General features: G+C 30.6%; 2 protein-coding genes across 14 annotated transcripts in view; both read left to right on the top strand.

The window, feature by feature from the left end:
• Amph (amphiphysin) overlaps positions 1–7,872 on the top strand; it is an 83,814-nt gene extending 75,942 nt beyond the window's left edge. For 3 of the 6 annotated variants that reach the window (XM_036363316.2, XM_036363318.2, XM_036363320.2), the window contains 2 exons: positions 3,317–3,459; positions 5,115–7,872. In XM_036363316.2, the coding sequence (XP_036219209.2) occupies positions 3,317–3,459; positions 5,115–5,195 (224 nt within the window). In that variant the 3' untranslated portion in view covers positions 5,196–7,872. Of the gene's footprint in view, positions 1–3,316; positions 3,460–5,093 lie in introns of all 6 variants that reach the window. The other 3 variants (XM_070107931.1, XM_070107930.1, XM_070107932.1) reach the window with 1 other exon arrangement.
• Positions 7,873–9,010: 1,138 nt separating this feature from the next.
• On the top strand, positions 9,011–25,018 carry LOC106621302 (G protein alpha q subunit). Of its 8 annotated transcripts, XM_070109127.1 has the most exons (11): positions 9,012–9,080; positions 10,553–11,176; positions 15,491–16,234; positions 17,689–17,873; positions 17,995–18,149; positions 18,337–18,465; positions 19,018–19,146; positions 19,591–19,720; positions 19,782–19,935; positions 20,474–20,581; positions 22,759–25,018. In XM_070109127.1, exons 3-11 carry the CDS (start codon positions 16,117–16,119, stop codon positions 22,839–22,841), a joined length of 1,191 nt encoding a protein of 396 aa, XP_069965228.1. In that variant the 5' UTR covers positions 9,012–9,080; positions 10,553–11,176; positions 15,491–16,116; the 3' UTR covers positions 22,842–25,018. The 8 variants fall into 8 exon arrangements, with proteins under 8 accessions (XP_036219236.1, XP_069965228.1, XP_036219244.1 ...); XM_036363343.2 differs by lacking the exons at positions 18,337–18,465; positions 20,474–20,581; positions 22,759–25,018 and adding exons at positions 20,103–20,210; positions 20,987–21,386 and having other exon boundaries at positions 9,011–9,080; positions 10,750–11,176; XM_036363351.2 differs by lacking the exon at positions 19,018–19,146 and having other exon boundaries at positions 9,014–9,080.
• Positions 25,019–26,734: the final 1,716 nt, after the last annotated feature.

Genomic DNA, 26,734 nt, shown 5'->3' with positions numbered 1-26,734 from the left:
TCTTACACATGCGCCTTCTCATAAGAAAAACAAACTTATATATATATATATATATATAAATATATATGTATGTACCTATTTATCTATGTATGTATGTATGTAGCAAGAGCTGTATAGGATTCGACGCACGCATAGTTATTGTGTTGTGCCAAAGCGTTTGAGAGCCTTTGTAAGTTTACCTTTTTCAGAGGTAACAATTTTTAGGCGATTCGCTTACAGTTATCTTGGTATGAGTACGTCGCTGCGAAAGCAACAATTTAACCCCATGTTTGTAACAATGGTGAAGGATATGTGCTTTGAAATATTTTTTTGCAGTACTTTAAATTACATATGACTTGCGAAAAGGACAAAGAAATTACCAATAATTGAAAAAAGAGAGACTAAAAAATTAAAACCTGAAAAAAGAGTGTAAATTTTGAAAAGTTGTTGTCTCATTGCTTGTTTTATTGTTGTTGTGCTTAAAACTAACTTGCAAATAGCGAAGCCAAATATTATAGATAGATCAAAAAAAATTGTATCTAAATAAATTGAAATAGAAATGATTATATTTTTTTTATTGAAATACGGTTTTTTTTTCTTAAAAATTATTTTTTTCTTAATAAAATTTAAATACTTTTTCTCTAAAAATAATTTTTTTTTGTAAAAAATAATATAACAAATCCTTTCTTAAAAAATTCAAATAATTTTTCCTAAAAACGAAATGTCTCAAATTTTTTAAAATTGTAAATTTTTACGGGATTTAAAAACAAATAAGTTATCCCACACACCGTATTGAAAAATAAAAATATAAATTAAAATTTTTAATTAAAAAACATTTTTATCCGGTTTGTGGGATTAAACGTTAATTTTTTCAATCCGGTATGTTTTTTTGTCTGTATTGTATTGGGATTACAAAAAAAAATTGTATTCAATTATTTTTAATGCATAATTTGCAACCCTGTTTTTCTATAGTTTAAAAATAAATTTTTAATCCCAACTACCGGATTGAAAAATTAAAAAGAACCATTATAATCGCAAGCATATACATATGTTTTTAATAATGAAGGTAAAAAAAGAATTTTTTTAGAATTAATTTAAAAAAAAATACATACCGAATTGAAAAATAAAAACAAAATTTAAAATTTTTAATTAGAATTAAATAAAATAAATTTTTAATCCGGTTTGTGAGATTATTTTTTTTTAATTCCCGTATAAAAAAAATTGAATTCCAACATCGGGATTAAAATATTAAAGTTTAATTTTAAATGCAAACTTTTTTTAATTAAAAAATTCGCTAATAAAAATATATAACAAAAATATTTTTTTTAAATTCATTATATGTACATATGTATACTTTTTTCTTAAAAAAAATGTATAACAATTCTTTAAAAAAAAAGTCAAATAATTTTTTCGTTTTCGTTATTTTAGTTAATTTGAGTTATAAGCAACACAGCTATTTTGATCACTCCAATATACAGATTTATTTTTCGATTCTTGGCTAAGTTCGGATATAACCGAACATTTTACACTCTCGCAAAGTCAAATGGTATACTCGTTTGAGATTTCTTTGTGGATTGACTGATATTTTCGGTAGAAGGTCAACTATAGGCACTGGGGTCCACATATTTAGTACTTCGTAGGAAAGTGAAAGAATCTGAAGGAATTTTCGCACTATAACATAGAAATATTATGGCAATTTATTTGTTTTTGAATAATGGCGTTTTGTGGGCGTGGCAGTGGTCCGATTACGCCCATCTACAATACCAACCGTCTCACGGTACCAAGAAACATGTCTACCAAGTATCATAAAGATATCTCAATTTTTACTCAAGTTAGAGCTTGCATGGACGGACGGACGGACAGACAGACAGTCACCCGGATTTCAACTCGTCTCTTCATCCTGATCATTTATATATATATAACCCTATATCTAACTCGAGTAGTTTTAGGTGTTACAAACAGCCGTTAGGTGAACAAAACTATTATACTCTGTAGCAAAAGGTTGCGGAAGTATAAAAAATTGGAACATTTTAGAAAATATTAATATGTATATTTATTTGCAACTCAACGAATTTTGGAAAAAATTTCAAATTTTATTTCATTGCTGCTGGAAATATATTGTTTCTGGACCACAGTCAACTGTTACACTGTAGAAACAAAGATTTTAGAAAAAAATTAATAAACATTCTTTAAACTTTCATCTGTTAAGAACACTTCAAAGCTTTTCTAAAGTTTACTCTATCCACCGAATGCTCGTACGCAATTGCAGTTGGATTCAATAGCCACAATTCTAGAATATTTGTTTTTAAACTTTTTTGTTGTAGACAGGAGGGTTTGACTTTTTTCAACATTTTCGTCAAAAGTTCGCAAAAAACAATTAAAAAAAAAAATTTCGCAAATACTTGAAACATATCATCTTATACTATAATCTTTAACATGTTTTAATTTACACAGTTCAAACATTTCTTTAAACAAAACCAGAACAAAAGACACTTTCTTCTAATACACAATAACACTTTTTATAACACACTTATTTAAAAAAATTTATTTTTGTTTGTATTTTTCATATTTTTAACACGAAGCGCCTACAACTAAGAAAAAGGCACGTTTGTTGCACAAGTCTATTACTGTTGTTTTTGTTGTTGTTTTGCAACAAATTAACAAAACTAAACTGTGTTTTTACATAAGATTTTTTTTCTGAAAAATTTTTAATTTTGGAGTTGTGAAGTTTCGTTTGAAAGTATATTACTAAAAATTAAATTTCGAAGTTGTGAAGTTTTCTTTGAAAGTTTTTATTAACCCCAGCCGAGATCTAACCCACGCTGTCGCGTTAAATAGCAGCGCGTATTGTTGTTTTACAAAACTTTTTTGGGTCAACCGTAGCTGTTGCAATGTTTAACAAAACCAAAAAATTTAATAAAACGAAATAAATTTTTTTTTTATAATAACGGCATACTTTGTTAATGATTAACACCAACGCAACGCTATGAGTCTAATTCTAATTCGCGTTCACACTTACTCTTCTCTAACCCACACTTCTGTGCTAAATGTGCGCTTAAACAACGAAAGTGTATGCAAAGCGGGGTTCTAAATTTTTATTTTTTGAGATTTAAAAATAAAACTTTCAAAAGTTTCGGGGAAAAAGTGTGTTATTTTTAATTCGATAAAAATATATTTTCATACAATGAAAAAATTAAAAAAAAGTTTTATAATAATAAATCGAATCAGTAAATGTGTCTTTGCATACACGAGTAGTGTGAAAATTTGCGAGTGCTCACCGCGTTTAATTCTTACAAAAATTTTTAATATCTACTTTGCACTTTATTGTATTTCACAGATGCCACAACATCGGATTTGCCAGCGGGTGTGCTTTACCGTGTCAAGGCCACTTATGGCTATGTGAAGGAGGATGTCGATGAGCTCAGCTTTGAGGTTGGCGATATAATACGCGTTATTGAATATGATGATCCAGAGGATCAGGTAAATATGAAAGTGAAGCACTGGTGACTAATTGCTTGGTTTACTGGTTGTTGTAGTAGCGGAAAATGTTTCCAAAAAAGTTGTGTGGAGTTTCCATGCAATCATTGTTACTGTTGTAGGCGCAGAAAATATTTTCTAAAATAGTTGCGTGTGGACAGTGCTTTACTTTTACGTAACCCTGTTCATTTGTACCAGCATTAGATTGGTACATAGATTGAGCTTATTATGGAACACAAAAAACAAAACAAAAATGGTAACCCTATGACCCAACAAATGCTCAACAATTAATCAAAATTAAAAAAAAACTAGTTTTTGTTGTAGTTATAACGGCATAAAACTAAACAAATAGTTTTGAAGGAATATTGCCGAGTTGGTCGAATACGTTTCGGTTGCGTAGACTCCACTGTCGTGAGCACAGTGGTGGCTCAGCATAGTTTATCGCGTATAACAGTGTCTCAAAGAAAATGCATGATGCTGTCTTTAATATCTCCCGCAGAAGAGTTATAATTTTCACCATGCTGTGGTGAAATCTTTTTGTTGTAGGGTAGAAGTTTGCGGTGTTTGCTCTTAAGAATATAGTAAGCATTTATAATATTATATAAGAATATAGTAGTAAAAGAAGAAAATAACATTTCCGTTAGATGTCTAACCGTATTTCTATGCTATTTGTTATTATTTGACAAAAGGATCCATACACTACCCATTTTAAAGACATTCCGGGAAATTTATGTTTCAATGAGAAGCTTTTTGATGCCGAAAATACAAATTTGATAAATTCAATTTATTGTTTTTGTTGTTTTCGATAATAATGTCTATATTATTGTCAATATATGCCCAAAAAATATTTATTCCATATCCTCCTATTCCTAGATAATCCAAAAGCAATATAAAATATATTAAGTTTGCCACGAAGTTTGTAAAGCCCCAAATGAAGCGTCGGAGATCCTATAATATATATATATATATATGGTAAATGCTCAGCATGATGCGCTGAGTCGATTTAGCCGTATCCGTCTGTCTGTAAATACGCGAACTGACCACTCAGTTATTTAGTATATCGATCCGAAATTTGCACACGTCCGATATCAGAACTGCCGATATCGGATCAATATAGCATATAGTTGCTATACAAACTGAAAGTTCTGAATCAAGTGCTTTTTCATTTGGTGCGATATCTTTAAGCAATTTGGCATAAATTATTGTCCAAGCCGTCGGTGCAAGCTCCGAAGAAATTGTTGTGATCGGATCACCATACCATATAGCTGACATACAAACTGAACGATCAGATACATGTCCTTGTATGGAAAACTTCTTTTGTTTGACGAGATATCATCACGAAATTTGGCATGAATTACTGTCTAAGGCAGCAATACAATCTTTGAAAAAAATCTTCAAATCGGGCTACTATAGCATTTAGCTGTCTTACAAAGTGACCGACCAAAATTCGGATAAAGATGTTTTTGTACTCTTTAATGATGTAAGAAATAAAATTTAGATATTTTTTTTTGCTGGTGATTTTAATTATTTCCCCTAAAATATACCCACAATTAAACCGTTCCCAAATCCACCACCCATTTATGTGCTCGATCTTCTGTATACGCCACAAATGTTCTATGACTTTATTAAGCGTTAAGTTTTTTATTACAAATTTGCAGGAGGAAGGTTGGCTGATGGGACAAAAGGAAGGCACAACCGAAAAGGGTCTGTTCCCGGCCAACTTTACACGACCCATCTAGGCAAGCGTACAGGTCCCGCCGCAAGCCAACCAGCAAGCAAGCAACAAAACAGCAGCAGGCCAGTGCAACGAACAAAAGCAGAAAACATAAACAATAAATAAAGCAGAACAAGAAACAGAAGCCACATAAAAGAAAATATTTATGAAAACAAAAAGTTAAAAATTTAAGTAAAAGTAGTGAATGAAAGTTAAAGCAACCCGAAGGATATTTACGACAATGGCAAATGGCAAATTTAATTGGCTGCAACGAATGGGTTTTTATTGTTAATTTTGTTTTTATAAATATGTATTTATAAATGAATTTTTTTTTTCTGTAGAAAAATCTATTTTACTCTATTATCCTGAAACACACAAAAATCGAAAAGGCAACAGTTGAAATTTGTTAAAAGAAATATGTATATATAAATATATACATACTTATGTATGTGCATTATTGTATAATTTTATTTAATACATATTTTGTATGTATTTAATATTTCTTTTTTTTTATTGAGAATTGCTTCGAAATTTTTATTTTTGCTTCGTAAATGTTTTTTTTTTTTTAACAAATTAAATGTAAATTAACGCAATTTTAGCAGAAATTAAATATTTTACTGTATATTGGCACATAAAAATTTTTTTTTTTTAAATTTAGGCAAAAAAACAAAATGTTCGCAAGCACTACAATTTTATTATAATTTTTTTTTCAAAAATAAAGTAAACCACATTATTTTTAAAGCCGAAGAATTTCGTAAGTTTGTAAATGTCTGCGTTTTGCTTTGGCGGTGTGTTTCTTTTTTCATTTTTGTTTCTCCACAGCGCTTCCTTATATTATAATTGTTGAATGCGAATAGCGTGCTTCACCGTTATTTCAATTCGATATGCAATTTATTTATTCGTTTAGGAACATATCCGTTTTCGTTTATCAACAAAAACTTAACAGAAGTCAAAGTTGAGTAAAATTTTATTGTTATTGTTAATTTTTCAATATATATACATATATATATATATATACATATACTATACATATGTATATACTAATAATAAATAACTAAGTTTCAACTGAGCATATTATAATTAAATAACAGCTGGCCAAAAGCGCTGAATAATATTTATTAACATGATATTTATTTTTATGAATGTAATGTGATTGGAATTTAATTTAGTAAACAATAAACACTTTGATAAATAATCGATAGCTGCAATAAAAAATATTTAATTATTGGTTAAAGAAATTTTACGAAAAAAAAATTTTAATTCGTTTAAATTTTTTTAATATTGTTGAAAAGAAGAGAACAGTTATATAATATAATTAATTTCTTTAAAAAAAATACAGTTAAAAAAGTAATTAATTTCCTTACAGCGAACAATAGATATGGAAAAAAGTTATTAACTTCCTTAAAGCGAAGATAAGTGTTGAATAATGGTAAACTAGTTGGTATACCAACGAGTTTGAGGCATATATAAATCGTATCATATTCAATGAAAATAATTAATTTAATACATACTTATATACAATCTTAAAAATTTAACCATTTTCTAGTAATGATTAAAATAAAGAAAAAAGCAAACAAGTTGACGCGGCCACAAACCTGTTTTCAGGCATTTTTTCGCTATTCAAAATATTTAGGAAAATCAACATACAAGTTCGACGCAAATATACACTTTACATATTTGCCACCTTGGTAGTCAGAATTTTTGCGCAATCCATACATATGCACTTTAAAAAGTTATATGTATGTTTATGCATAAATATTATTGAAATATATATGAAATAACAGTCTACTGACATTAGTAGTTAAGCGTATAAAATTAAAAAGAAAAAATATGAAAATTAATAGCGTACCAACATAAAAATAATAATAATTTTGATATACTTACATAAATTATGATAACAGTAAAAGCAAGTATAAAAGTCATAAGACGTAACAACCATTTTTTGACATAAATATAATACAGTTATAAAAAGTAAAACAAAAAAAAGTATAAATAAATGAATAAAATTGAATAAATCCAGTGCCAACATGTAGCCGATTGTGCGACTTCGCTATAAATCACATTTTAAAAATCAAAAGTCATTTGCTGAGCCAAAAGTCTTATACATACTTATTGTATTTGAATCGGTGAAAAATAAATAAGTTAAACTAAACTTCTTTTAAATTTGTTATTTTTGCGCAATTGCTTATGGTGAGTTGTTAATTTTCTCACGTTATTTTTAGTAACAATTTACATACATTCATATATACATACATACATACAAACATATGAATAATTGTTATCCTTAAAATTTAGTTGTAATAACAGTGCATCCATCCTATATACTACAATGCCAAAAGATTAAAAAAACACACCCACACACACAATATTTGCACAACTTCTGTGGCATTGTATTTTGCTGCTAATATATTTAATTTTGCAATAAAAGTTTTGTATTCACTACATATGTGTATGGATATTATCCTTTGTTAAATCTGATCATAATTTCATTTTGAGTGTGTGCATAAACAATACAAAACTACTTGTATATTAAATACAATATTTATGAATATAAAAAAAAAAACAGACCATTGTATTTAGTATTTAGTTGTATCTAATTGTACGTATATACATATATTATTTACAACCTGAACTGGTCAACTTTCAAAAACACTACAGTTTACGGAACAAAAATAAATAATTGAACTAATAAAAACTAAAAATTTTTCGTGTTGTTTTTGTGTAGCGCGCATACATAATAAATGTTTGGAGTGGTTGTAGTTATAGTAACATAAAATATTTCTGCAATTACTGTTAGAAACCAGACATGAAAATGAACAAAAATACAAATTTGGAAAACGTAGTGCCTGGAGTTGAGGGAAAGAAGCAAAATTGAGCTATTCTATTGCATTTATTCCCTGAAATACATGAGCTCCCGACATGAAGGAAGTTGTAAATCTTTAATCTGGAAGTATCAACCCAGAATGATTTTTGTTACAATAATCAACCAAAAATATGTGATATTATTATCCTCAGTCCATCAGCCGTATAGAAACGGTTTAAAAAATGCGGAGTCGCCAACTTGGCGATTAACACCACGGTGTAGAACACAAGTACAACAGCAACTATGTCAAGCTTTTAGCCTCTAGGAATATGGGTTAATATCATATACATACCTATATTATATAATATATAAATATGTATACATACATATGCATATATTTAAAAGGTTATTTTTGTTGTTTGGCCCTTGGGCAAATGATCTTTAACCTTGACTCCTTGATCGGTTAGGTTAAGTAGATTCCACTTCCTTGGAAATGACTTCAGTTTATATCACCGGTGGTGTTCAGTGCGGACACAATGCTCAAACAGTTTACAAATTGCATTAAAGTGATGTTATTTAATTAAAATAAAGCAACGCGACGTTTGCCGTTGATAAACCTGACTACGTAAATTAATTCAAATCACAACATCTCGTCCATTTACGTTCTCTGAATAAACTACGATACATTGGACATGTTTAATATCGTAAATTTATTGTTGTTGCTGTTGGAACTCCGAATGTACACAAACAGGAACCGGATACTTCCACAAATTTGAAATAATTTAAGTGGGTTAATTGGTTATTTGGTAAAAAATATAATCTGTGAATTAACGGTTGCTAGAATTAATTTCTCACTATTTCAATGGTCAACTTATGGTTTGAGCGCTTAAAAATTTAATAGCAGTATTTTTAACACGCATGATTATTGTTGGCAATGCTCTTTCGGTTACGCACTGCCTTATTGTTATCTGCAAATAAATTTTCGCACCACTTCTTTCGCATTTCGCTTTTGCCTAGCCCGCCTTATCGACTGCGGGTATAATGTTGTTTTCTCTCTCATTCCTTGCTATTCATTTCAGTAGTGCAGTGTGATTTTTCTTGTGTGTGGTAATGATGAAAATTTTGTAATTTTTTAGCAAAAATATAAAAACTATAGTCCAATTAGTAAGAAATATGTGCTAAACATTAAAACTTACGCATATTTATTAAAAGCATAGTGTCATAAATGTGAAATGTGCTTATATTAAACTAAAAGAGGATTAAGAAAAATCTAATGGGGAAAACTAAATACACCGCAGAAAAAAAGGAATGAAAAAGAGGCTGGAGAAGGTGTGAGGTGCAAATTTTGATTGGAAAGAAATGATTTTCAAGCTGCTCATATAAAATTACGGAAAATTTATCTGTAAACCTAAAATTATACTTGTGAATTTGTTAGTGAGGGCAAATGTGCATAAATACTTGAAAAAAACTCGTATGCAGTTTTTTAAAGCGCTACCGGTTTGTCAAATACAGAAACTGGATGATCTGTGACACAGTAATAGTGAAGTTTCTAGCCCCTACTGTTTCAGTGTATCAATTAACACCAGATATGACCAGAATGATTGTCGGTGTTTTGATAAAAATATAAAAAGTTTTATCCAAAATGTCGATTGCTATAGTAAAAGTTCTGTGATAGTGTAAAAATATATGACAAAAATTTCAAGTGTTTATTTAAATATTTCGCCAATTGGACTGGGAATTAATTTATATTATTATATTAGTAAAGTGACTTAATTTCATAAAATAATAGTTGCTAATAATCGTGATTTCGGGTGCAATGGAAATTTTCGTTTAGATTTTTTTTTCTTTCAACGGACCTCGCCCGTCAAATATACATACATCGTCGGACGTATCGTCTGGCATGTGTGTATTCACCCCGTCGGTATCGTGGTGAATCTGTTTTGATGTTCTACTGTGTCGACAAAACAGTTCAGAAATCTTCGATATAAGCGAAAACACGCAAGAGCAAGTGTGACAGCCATATCGCCAGTTTAGATCGGCCGCGAACCATCGGCCTGCTTCTGCGAACTTGTATCATAAAAGTAAACGAAACGTCACGCAATTTATCTTTTTTGCTTATATTTCTTCGTTCTCTTTTGTACTATTTTTTCCAATTGGATTTTGTCACAGTCGTCAAATGATATCAAGTAAAATTTTAACAATTTTTACGAATTTCTTGCAAAACGAAATGAAGAATAGTCAGTGCAAAAAAAACTAAAAGGTAAACAAAGATCGGTGCGACTAGTGAATATTCGCATAGTTACGAAATTACTATGGAGGATACCGACGTATATAATTGTGAATTGATTGGACAGGTGTTATTATAATAGCTTAAAATCATTTAAAATTACACCCCAATTATCAACGCCCAGATACAAAAAAAAGTAATTGGTTATTTCATTCGATACAGTAACTCTTGTGTTCAATATACCCACGTACACACACTTTTGAATATTCCACCTCCAGCCTCTTGCATTTATGATCTGTGTGAAAAAAATTTAGAGTGGTTTTCTTCTTAATGCACAATAATATCATAATAGGCTAAAATGTTTGAATATGCACTCTGACAAATTAAATAAATAGAGAATGTTTCAAAATTAAAAACGCACAGTTATGTATTGATATGTGAAAGGGAATAAATTTTTAGAAGCAAAGAACAAGCAAATTAACCAAAAATTATATTAAGCAAATGTGCAAAAAATACAAACTACTCGATCTAACAACAGAAAAATTATAGGAAATACAGAAAGAGCAGCAAAAGCGGTTGAAGCGGAAAAATGTTCCTTATATTTTAGAAACGAACTCAAGCAACTACAGCTAGATTGAAGAAATGAATTAATAATATATATATGCCATATATGCACCAACGGTACCGTTAAATATATCTGGTAATATAAATATTAGTTGCGGCCGCCAATAGAACAGCAAATGCAGCAGCAACTATAGTTCGTCTAATAGCAATATATACAATAGATCTGCAGGGATTCTGTAAAAAGGATTAATTTTAAGCAAAAAAGAAACCAACCCACAAAAAAAGAAAAAAATAAAGAACAATATTCTCCTAATGATACTGCATTCGAGAATATCGACTACAAGGAAATACCAACTTTTGATACGAGTTTCCTTAAGTTTCTGAAATCTTCAACACCAAACTATTTTAATTGGTAAGTTAAAACAAAAGTCATATAATATATGTAAAACAAGTAAAACGTTAACCACGGTGGCAACAAAGCTATAGACCCTACACAAATAAAGAAGTTTCCATATCAGAACTTGATTTTGATGTTTCAGCAGCTTCTTGGGAAAAAAAGGACGTGTGCGGATTTTCAGATCGATATCTTAAAAACTGAGGGACTACTTGACGTACATATATTCAGACAGACCGGCAAACAATTATGGCTAAATCAACTCAGCTCGTGACGCTCAACATTAAAAAAAAATAAAATTTTTTTTGACGATTTTTGTTTTGTTTTTTTAATTATTAATTGTTGTCCTAGCTTTTTATATTTTATATGGTTTAGGTAGCAACCAAAAATACTCTAAGGGGAACGGTTTAAACCTTTTCAGTTTAGTTATTTTCAACTTTATACTTAAACCTACATATTGCTAATCGTATGTAGAGTGCGCAATAAATATTTTTTACAAAGGTGTTATGAATAACGAAACACTTCGGTATGCACACATGTATAACTGCTGTAAACATAGAAATGCACTTGTATGTGCGTATGCGAAAAATATGCATTAAAAACCTAAAAATAATTCATGAAATAAATATCAAATGGATTACTCATACTGATAACAAAAGGGAAATATCTGGGTACATACGTTCTGGATAATCAAAATAACTTCCTCTTAATATTTTAAAATGTGCTGAAACGTGTTCAACAGGTTTTTATTTTCACATATGATGTAGTCTAATTAGAGAGGTGCAGACTCTTCGTATACAGTTCGTATTCACTTATCTTAATTTTATCTATACTAAATAAACAAACAGCTTAGACAAGCTATGCGCCAAAGACTACATAGAAGTCGAATGAGCTTCAAGTGATCGTGTTGCAGCCTGTTCTTATCATACGCAAGTATATCACTCCGAAGACCAGACCAACTATGAGTTGATAAAAAAAACAAAAACAAACCGCACAGCTGCTGATTTTACTTTACGATTTAAACAAATTTATTATGGTTAAATTTGTATTGTTATAATTTATAAACCGCACAGTTATGTATAAGCATATACAATATACATACATATGTATATAAATTCATACATCTGTGCGACAACAACAGTAAATGTTAGAATGGAGGGCCAGCGGCAGAGGCGCCAACAGAGATATTAATAATAAGAAAATTAACGTTGGCTAACAGCACACAAAACCTTAATTTAATAACAAATGCAAATGCAAATTAGCCGATGTTGTTGAGTAGGACAAGAATTAGACAAATGTCGTGTCGAATTTCATAATTATATATTGTAGTTTGAAGAAAGTTTAGTATATAGCGGTCACGGTGATCTCTTTAAATCACTTATAGCTGTCGTATGACTTATTCGATTTTCCTGTGCTTTTAGTAGGCTAGTAGCCATGCTACAAAAACAATAAAAACTTTGCACATATATATGAATGTATGTAAGTGTGTATATATGTATGTACATCCATAATAACACGATTACTGTGGAAAATCACAAGTCTATGCTAAATTAGCCAACGTTGATTCTATCGTTTTTCTCTGTTCTTCAAGTCTTTCAACGGTTTTACATTTCGCTTATCGTATTTTCTTGCGCTTGTCAATAAGTAAAGACACACTTTTCACACATCATAGGGGAGAGTGTGCTCTTCTGTCGCTATGGACGCGTACCTATGGCATTGGAAATGGTAGCGTATTACCGTTAATTAGATTTGAACTGAAAATAAAAATGAAAGCGTATATTTTTTAAATAATTTTACAGTATGTCACCTATTTGATCATGTCTTAGTAACATAAACGGTAATTTGATGTATTTTCTTTACTTTGTATAATTCCATTAATTTGTTATTTTAGAAGCATGTCACCATTTGTTTATGAATGAATTATTATAGATTGGTTCCATGGTCTCGTCAATATTTGGTCATAGGCTGGCGTATTTTTTGTTTTGTTAGTATCATGTCCTTATTTATGTAGTTTATAATATCCAAACCTTAAAATAGCCTTCAAACCGTTAACCTCACAAAATATGTCGATCCATTGGCTTTGCAAGTAAGCAGATCAATAATCTTAACATAACTGAAAGACATTATTTTTCGTAAAATCAGATTACAGATACCGTTATTACGATCAGTCAATACTGTTACTGTATATACTACATAGGGTCAAATATCCTTATGTATGTATGTAAGTCAAGTGTATTTTGCTATCAATTTTTTGTTCGAACTTAATTTCCAGTACATTCAAAACTGTATTATGTATTCGAAATTGTAGAGATCTGTGTGAAACATACCGTTAGTAACAATTCTTTGCGTATTTATTTATAGTATTTGTCTAGTTAGTAGTAGTGGTAGCCTCGGAAATAGAATTCTTCAAATAAATCTGAATTCAATGAGCCACATATTTGTTTTGTTGTAACCTGTGGCAAAAAAAATCAATGCTCTAAGGGCTGAGCTAAAGCACTAAGAAGGAAACAACATTTGTTATTGAAAATGGATTTGTGGATTGCTTAGCAAATACTAGCTAAATAATATATAGTCTTAAACATTAATCATTTAACTTGTCAGAAATCTAATCGAAATTTCTAGTTTGGTTTACGGTATGTAAATTACGAAACTTTATAATAAAATTGTTTTTAAAATTTTTTGTTTCAAAAATGTTCAGCCAAAAAGTATGCAATAGCCACAAAAATTTGTATAAACATTAATAATCAAGACTCTTCTTGTTATTGTAGCAGTTATCTACAAGCTGTTTTGTTAGGGTCTGACCATAGGGAAAGAATTGCTAGGAGAATTGGTTGCCCAATAAAGGCAAAGAGGTAGTCAGAGTATGTAGGTCTGATAAGTCGGGGTCGAGTTTGACCTGCTTTGGTATTCAGAACGAAGTTGCGCGGGGGTCATTCTAGATCTGCAAGGCAACTCCAGTTTGTCTTCACTATGAATGGTGTTCAGTTACAAACTGAAGACCGTGAGTACTACTTACCAATCCAAATAGGGTTAGATTGCGGAAAAAAGATCCGGGTTAATTCCGGTAGCGTTGAACTAGCTGCTGTGCAACTGCTGTGTATGGAACTGCACTCAAGACAATTTTGTTGTTGTAACGACAAAAAATATTCCTGAAATAAATTTGAAGATTTCTGCCAGTTGAAAGTTTCGGAAACATGTTTTTCATAGAAAAAAAATTGCCTACATTTTGGCGCATAGAAGACATAAGCCTAACTTTTTCTAAGAACTTGCCAAAAATACTACAATAAAAACTGAAAATGATGATCTCACACATATAAATATAATATACATATATATATATAACAACCACCTTGTCCTTTCCTAATACGGATTTATTTATTATATATGTAATAACAATTTCAATGATGGCTGAAATGAAAAAAAAACTACTTGATTTTGTATTATATATCTTGAGAAAATCAAGCGAAAGTGAAATCTAAGCATTGAGTACCATATCTTATACACATATAATCACCATATTATGCGCTTTTTTACTGCAGCCAATCGGTTCTACTTTATAGCTTTTTCACCATACTTCTTGTTAGAATACGCTATCCAAATACGCTAATTAAAACTATTCTATTGTCCCTATCACATACATACACAGCCTCTGAGCCATTACAACAGCAACAAAAACAAGAGCGAAAACCATGAGTTTAGTCATCAACCTTGCCAATGGACTGTGAAGTTCAAGACAATTGGATTAGAATACACTTGACGACGGGCGGAATTCGCCATTCGGGGACGAGGTTAACGCCGGCCGCAGTCAAGCGGTTTGGGGGGGTCAACCAACACCACCTGTTCGTTGCAGCAGTTAGCGCTTTTCTCGTCGGTCACTATGATGGTCGCACAAAGTAGATCTGTGCTTTGTTTCTATATATATACATATATGGATTTTTTTCATTGCCTTCGAAGCTTTGGATAGGAAGCCCTACATGGCCGACAAATCGGTAAATGTATGCGCACATTTGGACTCGGGAAGTGTCTGCTTCCGTGACTGCTAGGCAGTTGTTTTTCGATTTTTTGCCTCTTCAGTAGGCCGCGCATTGCTGCATTCGTACTATGCGCACGAGCGAACGAGTGCTGTGCAATTTTTCAATATTTTTTTTGTACTTTTTAAATATATCATAATGCAGCACACCGTTCGAGCGTGAAGAACCATAAAAACGACGCTTGGTTATTTATTACGCATTTTGTTCTTAATAAGATTTGAAACTAAGTGAGATCTGTTATATCTATTTTTAGATAAATATGTCGATAAATTATAACAAAAATTTTTTTTTCTATTTTCAGATGTTTACGGATTTTTTTAAATTAGGATCTTACAAAGAAGGAAAAACGGTACCTATCGTTGGTTGCAACTGGACAAACATAAAGTTCGAAAAGCAAAATATATTTAAAAAAGATTGTGCAATAAACATTACGGCTTCAGAAAAGAGGAGCTCAACCAAAATAAAAGAATTAGAGGAAATACACTCCTATGTGAGCATATCCATGTGAAAATAAAAGGAAGTTAAATTTAAAATTTACTTCGAAATCTTTTGCCACATAAAGATAGTTGCAGTAGCGTACGTATTGTGTGGCAACATTCATTGTTGCGCTAACCAAAGTCACACGACGACACACACCTACCGAGAAGGTGGTGGCGGCAAAGGAACTGTGGAAGCATTTGAATTTATCATCTGTCCCAACATTGACTACAAAATAGCTGTATCAGCGACGCTACACCAGACGAGCATTGCGCAACGGTGGCAAGCAAAGCACGGCAGCTACATTGAGGGAGGCTACAGCACGAGCATTTTGCCCAAAATCGTTTACTTTAAATAACAAACAACATTAACAACAAATACAGTCCAGTAGTATATAGATTAGAGTGTGTGGTTAAGGGTGCGGCGTAAGCAGCCAAAAATTTAGCTAGTATGGAGTGCTGTTTATCGGAGGAGGCGAAGGAACAGAAGCGCATTAATCAGGAAATCGAACGGCAATTGCGTCGAGACAAACGCGATGCGCGAAGGGAACTCAAACTATTGCTGCTCGGTAAGTGGTTTGCGCAGAGTTGAAGTATGTTATGACATATTTAAAAAATTTCGAAGTTCGATTCACATAACCTATGACTTTGGAGCAACCAAAGCTAGTAAGAAATTGTCATTGGTGAAAAACGACGCAGATTTTTATTTTGTTGACTTCAATACCATTGAGAAGTATTTTGACTATAGCGACATTGGCATCCTTACATTGAAGTTATGTTGAAACTTAAAAATAACTAAACTCGCCAACATGATATGGTGTCCAAATTTATTCGGTCAAGAGTTTTTATTTCTGTCATATTACTTTTTTTTTGTATTGGATTTAGATGCCTACTACAAAAACAGACTTGGCCGTCCTTTGGTCCTCGTTCCTCGCGTAATACAGGCCTCACATTTCATCAGAAATATATATTAAAAAAAATCTCCAGGAATATTTTCTCCTGACTTACTTACTACTTACCGATACAAACAGGTTTAGATCGCCAAAATAACAGCCCTTGGCTTTATTAAACTCGTGTTAATTCCGGTAGCGAAGAACCGGCTGTTGTGGCAATTCAATTTTCTTTACTTACTGCCACTGATAAACATTTTGAACACTCATTCACTCCTAACTGTCATATACGAATCCTTTCTGTTGTTGTTGTTATAACGATTATCTAATCCCCGTTTGGGTGATAAATTCTAGATTCGTTGTCGTCGAGGTCATCTAACGGAAGGCCCAGGAAACGAGCTGTTTCGACGGGGTCGGACCATAGGGAAAGGGGTGTTAGATGAGTGGGGTTTGTAGGGCATGCAAAGAGGTGGTTAGTGTCATGCGGAGACTCATTGCATGCAGGACATGTGTTTAGTATGTCGGGGTCTATTCTGGATAGGTAGGAGTTTAACCTGCTACAGTATCCAGAACGAAGTTGCGCGAGGGTCACTCTAGATTCGCGAGGCAACTCGAGCTCTGTGTCTGCAATGGGTGGTGGTTTGACTCGTATTACGCCATTCACTGAAAGGGAGTCGGTGAAGGTGTTAATGGCTCCACTGTGAATGGCGGTCAGTGCTTGTCTGAAGTTAGTTGCGTCCGAAGTCTGGTCGACGTGCTGTCTGATGTCGTCGACGTAGTCAAGGAAGGACCTCTTGATGTTCGAATCCTTTCTCACTACAGTCGGTTCGACGTAACCCGAACGAACTTGATCGATCCAGCCGGTAATAGTAAACTTCACACTATTCTCCACAAATTTTTGAGGAACAATTTATATCTATACAATAACAACAGAAACAATGTCTCTTTCTGCCTTTGAATTTTGTAAAAACAGCTGTTTCTAATAATGGTTACTTAAAACGTCCGAGGTGCAATTTCATATAATCCTTCATTTGTTTGTTCAAAATTATAATATACATTATTTTTGTTATTAATTTAATTTTTGGTATTAATTTAATTTTTGTTATTAATTTAATTTTTGTTCCTCTTGTCAGGCACTGGTGAATCCGGCAAATCGACATTCATCAAACAGATGCGTATTATTCACGGCAGCGGTTACTCCGACGAAGACAAACGGGGTTACATTAAATTAGTCTATCAAAATATATTCATGGCCATGCAGTCGATGATCAAGGCCATGGATATGTTAAAAATTTCGTATGGCAAAGACGAGCACGGTGTAAGTAAAAGATAAAATCTAAAATCCATTATTTTTAGGCATTTTAGAAAATATTTGAAAATATCAGTATTATAACCTATAAAATTCACTATTAACCTATTCTGCTTAATTTTTCCGACAGGAACTTGGCGAACTGGTTATGAGTATCGATTACGAAACAGTCACATCATTCGAAGATCCATACTTGTCCGCCATTAAAACGCTGTGGGCGGATACTGGCATACAAGAATGTTACGATCGACGAAGAGAATATCAACTCACAGATTCGGCAAAATAGTGAGTACCTTACCGCCATATACAAAAAATATTCTTATAATTTTAGTGTTCTCCATTACAATACCAAAAAGCCGTGAGGCAATCAATATTTTTGAAGAGTGTAAATCGAACGACATACATACAAACAATATATATATATATATATTGTATATATGATATATAAATAAAAAATATATATATTTATTAGTTATCTGATGGATCTCGATCGTGTGGCTCAACCAGATTATTTACCAACCGAACAAGATATTTTGAGAGTTCGTGTGCCGACAACGGGGATCATTGAGTATCCCTTTGATTTAGAAGAAATTCGATTTAGGTACAGCATACAAATTCTATTTCGAAAATGTGCCTTTTAATTGCATACATGTAAAATATACTACTAATTTGCTTTGACTCTTATTTAATACTAAATATTTACTAAACTTTTGTTAAAAAAAAAAACATTGTTTTGGCTTCCAAACTTTTGTGCATGTTTGCCTTATAATTTTTTGTGTGCGACACTAACCCGATTTCTACACATTTTTGTTGAAGGTTAATATTATTGAAAATTATTAGAAGAATTTATGAATTCATGTATAGTTTATAGTACTGAGTTTGAAGCAGTTCACTGGGACTTAGTGAGGTTATGATTTTAGGAAATGAAAGACACGATCAGATTTGCTGTTTGCAGCGATTAAAAATTTTGTTTAAAGAAAATATTCGTAAAAGAATGATAGAAATTTGCATTCAACAATTTTCCATCAAATATCATTCCGCTGGGTATTGCTACCTTTTAAAAACAGTATAGCTTAATATTGTAGTAATAATTAGGTATAACTTCACATACATATAAATATAAAATAAACACTCTTTGTTCGCCAACGCGCAGCTATCTCAGCGATCTTGAGCGTATTGAAAAAGAAGATTTTCTACCCAGCGAGCAGGATATTTTGCGTGCTCGTGTGCCCACCACAGGGATACTTGAATATCCATTCGATTTGGACGGTATCGTATTTAGGTATAATACTTTCTCTAAAAAAAATTTTTTTGTTTTGGAAAATATTGTAATGAACTTTTCCCGTATGGCTAGACGTAAAAATGCAATAACTCGAAACAGTGCAATATTGCTAATGTGCAAGTTTGGTAGTTTAACTTGAAATTTTTTCATCAAACATTCGCATTGTTTTTGTTGGTGCTTTGTGTAGTTTCATTTGTTTGTTAATGTTATTTATTCATTTTTGTATTTAACTTATATCCTTTTCAAGCATTTCTATGTGTAACGCCTTTACGCCTACGTATTTATGAGTGTTTTTTTTTATGTTTGTAACCGTTATTATCCTATTATTAAGCTTCAAACATTTTTCGAAAAATATACCCAAATTAATTAAAACAATTTAATTCAACTCTTTCATAAAATGATCATGCAACTCACACATATATATACACACACACACACGCGCAGAATGGTGGACGTGGGCGGTCAGCGTTCCGAGAGAAGAAAATGGATTCATTGCTTTGAGAATGTGACTTCAATCATATTTTTGGTTGCGCTATCGGAATACGATCAAATTTTATTCGAATCTGATAATGAGGTGAATTCAATTTACGCTTGAGTGTTGAAAATGTCTAATTCGTCTATTGTTTAATTTGCAGAATCGTATGGAAGAATCAAAAGCTTTATTTAGAACTATTATTACGTATCCGTGGTTCCAAAATTCATCAGTTATTCTCTTCTTAAATAAGAAAGACTTATTAGAGGAAAAAATCATGTATTCGCATTTGGTAGATTACTTTCCTGAATATGATGGTGAGTACACGCTAATACATTTTTATATTTTTCTGCTGTCATTAGTAGTTGTAAATTATTTATAACCGGTAAACGTGCTAGTTATCAAGAAAGCTATTAGTTATGTTTATTATTCACAATTATACGATATTATTAAAAGAATTCTAAAAACTTTTGTGATTACGAAGGACCCAAATGTGATCACGCTGCCGCTAAACAATTTGTTCTAAAAAAATATCTGGCTGCGAATCCAGATCCCGAACGTCAGTGTTACTCCCATTTCACCACAGCTACAGGTTAACACCACAAAATTTTACTATAAAGCTTTCAAAGCTTTGCTAAAAAGCTAGTTATAGCTAACTGTTCTAAAGATTGTGTAAATTCTTGTGCACTCAATATCGATTTAGGTTACGTATATACATACATATGTATGTAGTAGTAAGTAGTACTTAAATATAATTATGTAATTAGTTATGTAATGAGTATTGAATGCCTTATAATCATATCGCTTGTACTGTATGTGCTCTTCTTTCATATTCTCATATTAAACGCTAATTAGGTCCACAAAGGGATGCGATTGCCGCCCGAGAATTCATACTTCGTATGTTTGTAGACCTCAATCCAGATTCCGAAAAAATCATCTATTCTCATTTCACCTGTGCTACGGGTAAGTATACGCTTGCAGAAGCGATTGAGATGAGTGTTTGTGTGTGAATTTGTATAAAAGATTGTGTGTAAAATATGTGAAAATGAAAGCAAATTTAACGATGTTCAACTAAAAATTATCCACGTGCCTGGCAGGTAATTAAAATAGCCTCATACATCCATCTACATATACGTATAATCGGTAAACGTTTATAGTGCACTATTTTGCTTCAAATATGTACAGCTGTATAATAACGGTATATGTAAACAGAACCGCTAGCATTTGTTGTGTATAAAATCGTGTTAGTTGTCAATAAGCTCTGCAACTTAAAATTAAAAAAACAAAATACTTTCTGTTTATTATAATAAAATCTTAATAAATTTCCACTTCGGGAACTTGAACTCCATGCGTTCACACTTCGTGCAGATACCGAAAACATTAAGCTTGTATTCTGCGCCGTCAAGGATACTATAATGCAGAATGCCCTCAAGGAATTCAATTTGGGTTAAGCAACTTCACGTCACATAACTGAACGGAGCGCGTCCTCATCTCTCTAACCCGACAACCTAGCTACTTACATGCATATAGTTAGCCATCGCATCAACTTGTATCTGTTTCGCTTCTTTATACTACGATTTTATTAGTACAGATTGGCTTATGTTGCTTGCTAAAGTATAAATAAATAATAATAAACAAATAATAAAAGCAAAAGCAAGATTTAATTTCTAAAATAAAATATATATATAGGCAATAATATTGTAATAATGTTTAGGCAATGTGTAAACTGTTTTGTTTAAGTGCTCGTCAATAAAACAAATTCCTAAAAGTTGTTTTACTTTCGCCATTACATCCCACATAGTGGCCGGTAATAGCATCTGTCGAGTAAAATTCTAAATATTTATAAAAAGGTACTTCTCTGACTAAAAAATCCAGTGTGTTCGAACGTTTGACAGCTAGAAATTTTATGTATATATGAAACTTAGTAAAAAAAAAAAACAAGTAATAAAATTAAAAAAATGGTGAATTAAAAGTTTAAAGCGTAAAAAATCTGTCAAATTATCCAAATAAATCAAAAAGTATTATTTATCTTTTATTTCTTTTAATATTGTTGAAGAAGAGTTTCTTCCAAAAAATATATAGTTTATTTGAAAAAATTACTTAACAGTACTATTACTTCTTTCGAACATGCAACAATAAACCTTTATATTACTTTTTCGAATATACAACAACAAGATAGCACGGTTCATTTTTTTTTTTTTTTTTTTGTTACAAATAATATAGAATTACGGTCTATTACTTACGGGGAACAATAAACTTTTTCGAATATACAACAACTACAAATTACGATATATTTTTTAACAAATAACATCGAATCGGTTTATAACTTTTTAGAATTTCCAAAAGTTATGTTTTCTATATTTTTTCGCATATCGGACAATGCTAAGAAACATTTTTTTATAATAACAATAACCAGAAACGAATAATTAAATTTTCGAAGATCCAAAAATAAAAAGCAATTAACTATTTTTTCGAACATCTGCTGACAACAACAAACGACTTTAAACCATAACCCAAAAAATATTGTTTTCGAACAACAGTAAAAAATTATTATTGTTGTTTTTCGAATATACATACATATGTATTTGCATTACATATGTTGTGTAATTATTTGTTATTTTCGATTTTTTTTTTTTATCTATTTGTTATAATTTTCGCCTCCAGTTTTTTTTTATTTTTTAATTTACCCGTTTTTTTTATTGTATTTTAACTAACGGTGAATTAACTGCACTATACTTGTCTCAATAGGCTACCTAACTAACCTAACGGTGAATTAGGTGTACTGTAAATTTCATATTTGAAAAAGTTTGGCAAGGCTGTGTGTGAGCGAATTTTGTTTTGGTTAATATTAAAAAAAATATCCGTGAGAGTGCAAAGAATAAAATATTTAAGAATATAAAGATATACCAGTCTGAGAGTGTGTGTGTAATATAGCATTTAAGGAGGTCCATAAATATATTTTTCACCTAAATTTTTTTAACTAATGAAAGCATAGAAAATATTAAAACCATCTCTCTAAAGAGTTGAGAGAGTTATTGTTTTCTTGTTTCTTATTAAATTCCAAGGCTGGACCTCCTTAAATTTTTCCAATTTATATAAATACTTTTCTAACCATTTTCTTTTCTCACTTACCACTCTAGATACTGAAAATATTCGATTCGTGTTTGCAGCTGTTAAGGACACCATTCTCCAATCAAATCTGAAGGAATATAATCTGGTCTGAAGTGCATTCAGATGGACAGACAATTTTTGTGATTTTATTATATTCATGATTCCTTTTTCGCATAAAAATATATAAGTAAAACAAAAAAATAAATAAAATAAACAAATAAAAGATACATATAACGCTAAATTAAAAAGAAAAATTATATAAGCAAAAACCCAAAATATTAGACAAACAAAATAGCGCAAATGGCGATGAATATAAAAATAAAACTAACGATTATTTAAAAAGAAAATTTTATAACGCAAAATAAAAACTAGTAAATAACATTAATAATAATAATAATAATTGAAAGTATATAATATAATAAAATGTATGGAAATTCAGTAAAACTACAAAATGAGACGGCAATCAGGCACCAAAAACATATGTAACTAGAGAGAAACGAGTGAAAATATTAGTTAAATGTATTTTAAATTTTTTTTCCGGTATTTCCCAATGGCAACATGAAATTACGAAAACGAAAGGAACGTCTCATACATACACACAAACACATTCATACGAAAAATACTGAACACAAGAAGAAAAGCAAAAGAAAATAATGAATAATGGGAAAATAATACACATGTATAATTAATTACGAATATAAACACACCTACATACATACATACTTACATTATTTGTACATGTATTGATGAAGTGTACCACTAGATGTAAACATAAATACATTAAAAACACACAACATCAAAAAAAAAAAACAAAAAAAAAAACCTAAATAAATGCTAAATGAGAAAACGTTTCTTATTATGTAAATAAGAAGAAGAGAGAAGTTCAACCAAATATTTAAGGGAAAAAAAACATGAAAAATAATCATCTACAACAACAACTATAAATTCAACCGCTCCTACAACTGTTGGCCGGCTGGCTGCGCTAATGCGCGGCGAATTGAGCATTCAAGAGGCAAACAAGTGGCAGCAGCGGTTGACGGCAACAAATTCACACATACATACATACATACATACTTAGTTAAGGCGAAAATTTATAAGGGGGGCGAATTAAGCGATGAAACTAAAAAGTAACTGCATAATATGCATTGTTTATAAATAATAAATTATTAAATAATATGAAATGTTGATTTTGTTTGTGTAGAATTTGCGCGAAAATTTGCATAATTAACGTACAGAACATATGGAAAAGTTACACTTATAAATTGCACATTTTAACATATAAAAACATTTAAATAAATTGCAAAAGAAAACACAATACGCCATAAACTCATGCACACTCGCGCACACAAGTACATGGTACATACAAGCAGCAAGCAAATGTAAAGTTGCATGTAAAATGCAGTAACAAATACAAAAACACACGGTGCATGCGTTGTAAAGTAATTAATTGTAATGCAAATACATACTTACAAACATACATACATATGTACATGTATTTGAAAAAAAAACGACGGAAAAGTATGGAAGCTGTCAATGTCATATACATATATAGTACATACATACACATTAACCTTACTACATACATAAATATATGCATAAACGCACACACTTAAATATTAAGTTATTCGTAAAAAATGGAATTAAAATAATTTTGTGCTTTGTAACTCAATGGCATTAGAATTGTATGGTATAATTGACAATTCATGAATATTTTCGCTTTAAGTTGGCGTTTTTAAAGTTTTGAAAACTATGTATGTACTATGATTGTTTTGATTAATATATATTTTTTTTGTTTAATTCGATTAGTTAACTATTTTTGTTCTTGTTTTCCTTTCATTATTCTTATTATTATTATTGATTTTTTGTAAATTTGATAATGATATAATACAAATAAAAATTAATATAAATAATTTATATGCGCTCATAAGAAACAAAAAACAACAAATATTTATATTTTGAACAAATAAAGAATGGAAAAAATTCAAATAAACACATATGTGTGGGAAATTAGTTAATACATATTGCTCTATAATGTACTATTTTTGTAGGCATACAAATTGCACACAGTGTCGTAGGTGACGAAAAAATGTGCTAGAATGACTGCAACAATTTCTAAATTATTTTAAGTATTTTGTTTGTATCAGTCAGGCTCGAGGTGAGTGTCAAAAGTAAAGAAGACGCTATAGTAAAACAAAAAAGGGGAGGCAAGCCGAAAAAGCGACTGTAGTCTGCAGTAACAACTTTTGATGGTGTAACCGAGGACGTCAAACAGGTATACCATATGATCAAGAAGTCCGGGTCGAGTGACAAAAAAAACCCAAAATTTTCACGTATTTTAATACAAATCTTTATTTTATTTTTTTTTTTTTTACTTTGGCACCACACTGAAGAGTGTGCTGGATTATAGAGGTTCTTTCCAGTACCTTAACATAAGCAAACAATTTAGAGAATTTTTATATATCTTTTTTTTTTTTTACTAATTTTATGCTGCAACAGAAAATAAATGTACGCTAGAAACTAAGCTACTGTTCATTTTTTTAAGTATTTGTTTGCAATCATTTAATAACAATTTTTAAGGTTTCTTATCAAAAACAAAAAAAAAATGCCGACAAATGAAATAAATTAATATTGTACACTTATTTTTTTCGTAAATTTACACCTTCACATACGCACATAAACACATACATACACATGCGCATTGCAAACTGCAGTCACTTAATACACTCTCGTGATGATTTCGAACTCATCACGCAGCTTACGCGTACTCATACACATACATATACTCGTTTAATATACAATATAACTTATATACGTGCGAGAGAATTCGTCGATAAGAAATGTAAAAAAAAAACACAAAAAAGCTTTAATGAATAAATTTATGTAAATGAATTATAATAGAAAATGCAGTAACCGGCTTTTAAAAAGCTTAAAGAACTTAAACCGTCATCGTAGTTGTTGTTGGTTGATTAATGGTGAACAATGAAACAACATAGTGGTCTTATTTTAGAAAATTACCGTTTATTGTACACGATTGGAAATCTTTTTCTACTTTTAATTTTTGTTTAATTTTTACGTTTCCGTCCAAATGAAAATGAGAGTAAAGCAGATTAAGTTAAGTACTTTTTTTCATAGCTACATTTGTATGTATATGCATACATACATACAAACATTTGTACATGTATATTTAGATTTTTTTCAAATTAATTTTTCTTTTTTAATTAGTTTATATATTTTTTTAAATATAATTTTTTATACTTTTTTAAATTAATTTTCTTTTTCGTTTATTTATTTTTTAGTTTATTTATTTTTTAATTAATTTATTTTTATATAATTTTTTATTTTTTTACTAACTTGCGTTTATTTAAAAAAATATTAATTTTTGTATATACTGTAATTATTATATACAAATGTACATATGTAACAAATACATATATAAACTTGCATAACAACAACATTTTGTTAGCAATTTAATAATTTAAAAAAAAAAATGTATTTCAAGCCTAAATCACTGTCACGTGTGCAAGGTATTTCAATACAAGTATATTTTTTCATACATTTGTATAATGTATTATTTACTTGAAATTATGTGCACAATCACGCCATATATTAAAAAAAAACTTACTTAATGCATTGAATTTCCGTGATATTGGTTTCTAAATATAGCTTATTTTCCTATTTAAGATGGGGTTTTGCTTTTTTTAATTCACAAATATTCCAAGAGTTGCATACGACTTTACTCAGATTTTACTTACACAATTACACGCGCTTTATTTATATAGGTATTACTTCAGTAACATAGATATATACTACATATATAAATACAAAAATATAAACGAATTCCATACAACTTGGCCTTGCCTTTCAGTGTATAATATGTATCTTTCTAATATACCTATTTATTAAATATAAAATCGATCGAAAAATATTTATGCAATATTTTAGCAGTTTTCAAAACTTTTTTTCGACAAAACTAAACGTGAATATATATATGTACGTTATATATAT

This window comes from Bactrocera oleae, chromosome 4, assembly GCF_042242935.1.
Source record: "Bactrocera oleae isolate idBacOlea1 chromosome 4, idBacOlea1, whole genome shotgun sequence".
Taxonomy (NCBI): domain Eukaryota; kingdom Metazoa; phylum Arthropoda; class Insecta; order Diptera; family Tephritidae; genus Bactrocera; species Bactrocera oleae.
The sequence above is the reverse complement of the archived record's forward strand: the minus strand, read 5'-3'. Positions and strand labels throughout refer to the sequence as shown.

What these genes read in the sequence shown, in the direction of transcription:
- LOC106621302 (XM_070109127.1), top strand. Translation starts at nt 16,117, where the DNA reads ATGGAGTGCTGTTTATCGGAGGAGGCGAAGGAACAGAAGCGCATTAAT. An exon ending in TTAGAAGAAATTCGATTTAG is followed by an intron (nt 18,466 to 19,017) that starts GTACAGCATACA and finishes GCCAACGCGCAG; the next exon opens with CTATCTCAGCGATCTTGAGC. An exon ending in TATTCGAATCTGATAATGAG is followed by an intron (nt 19,721 to 19,781) that starts GTGAATTCAATT and finishes TTTAATTTGCAG; the next exon opens with AATCGTATGGAAGAATCAAA.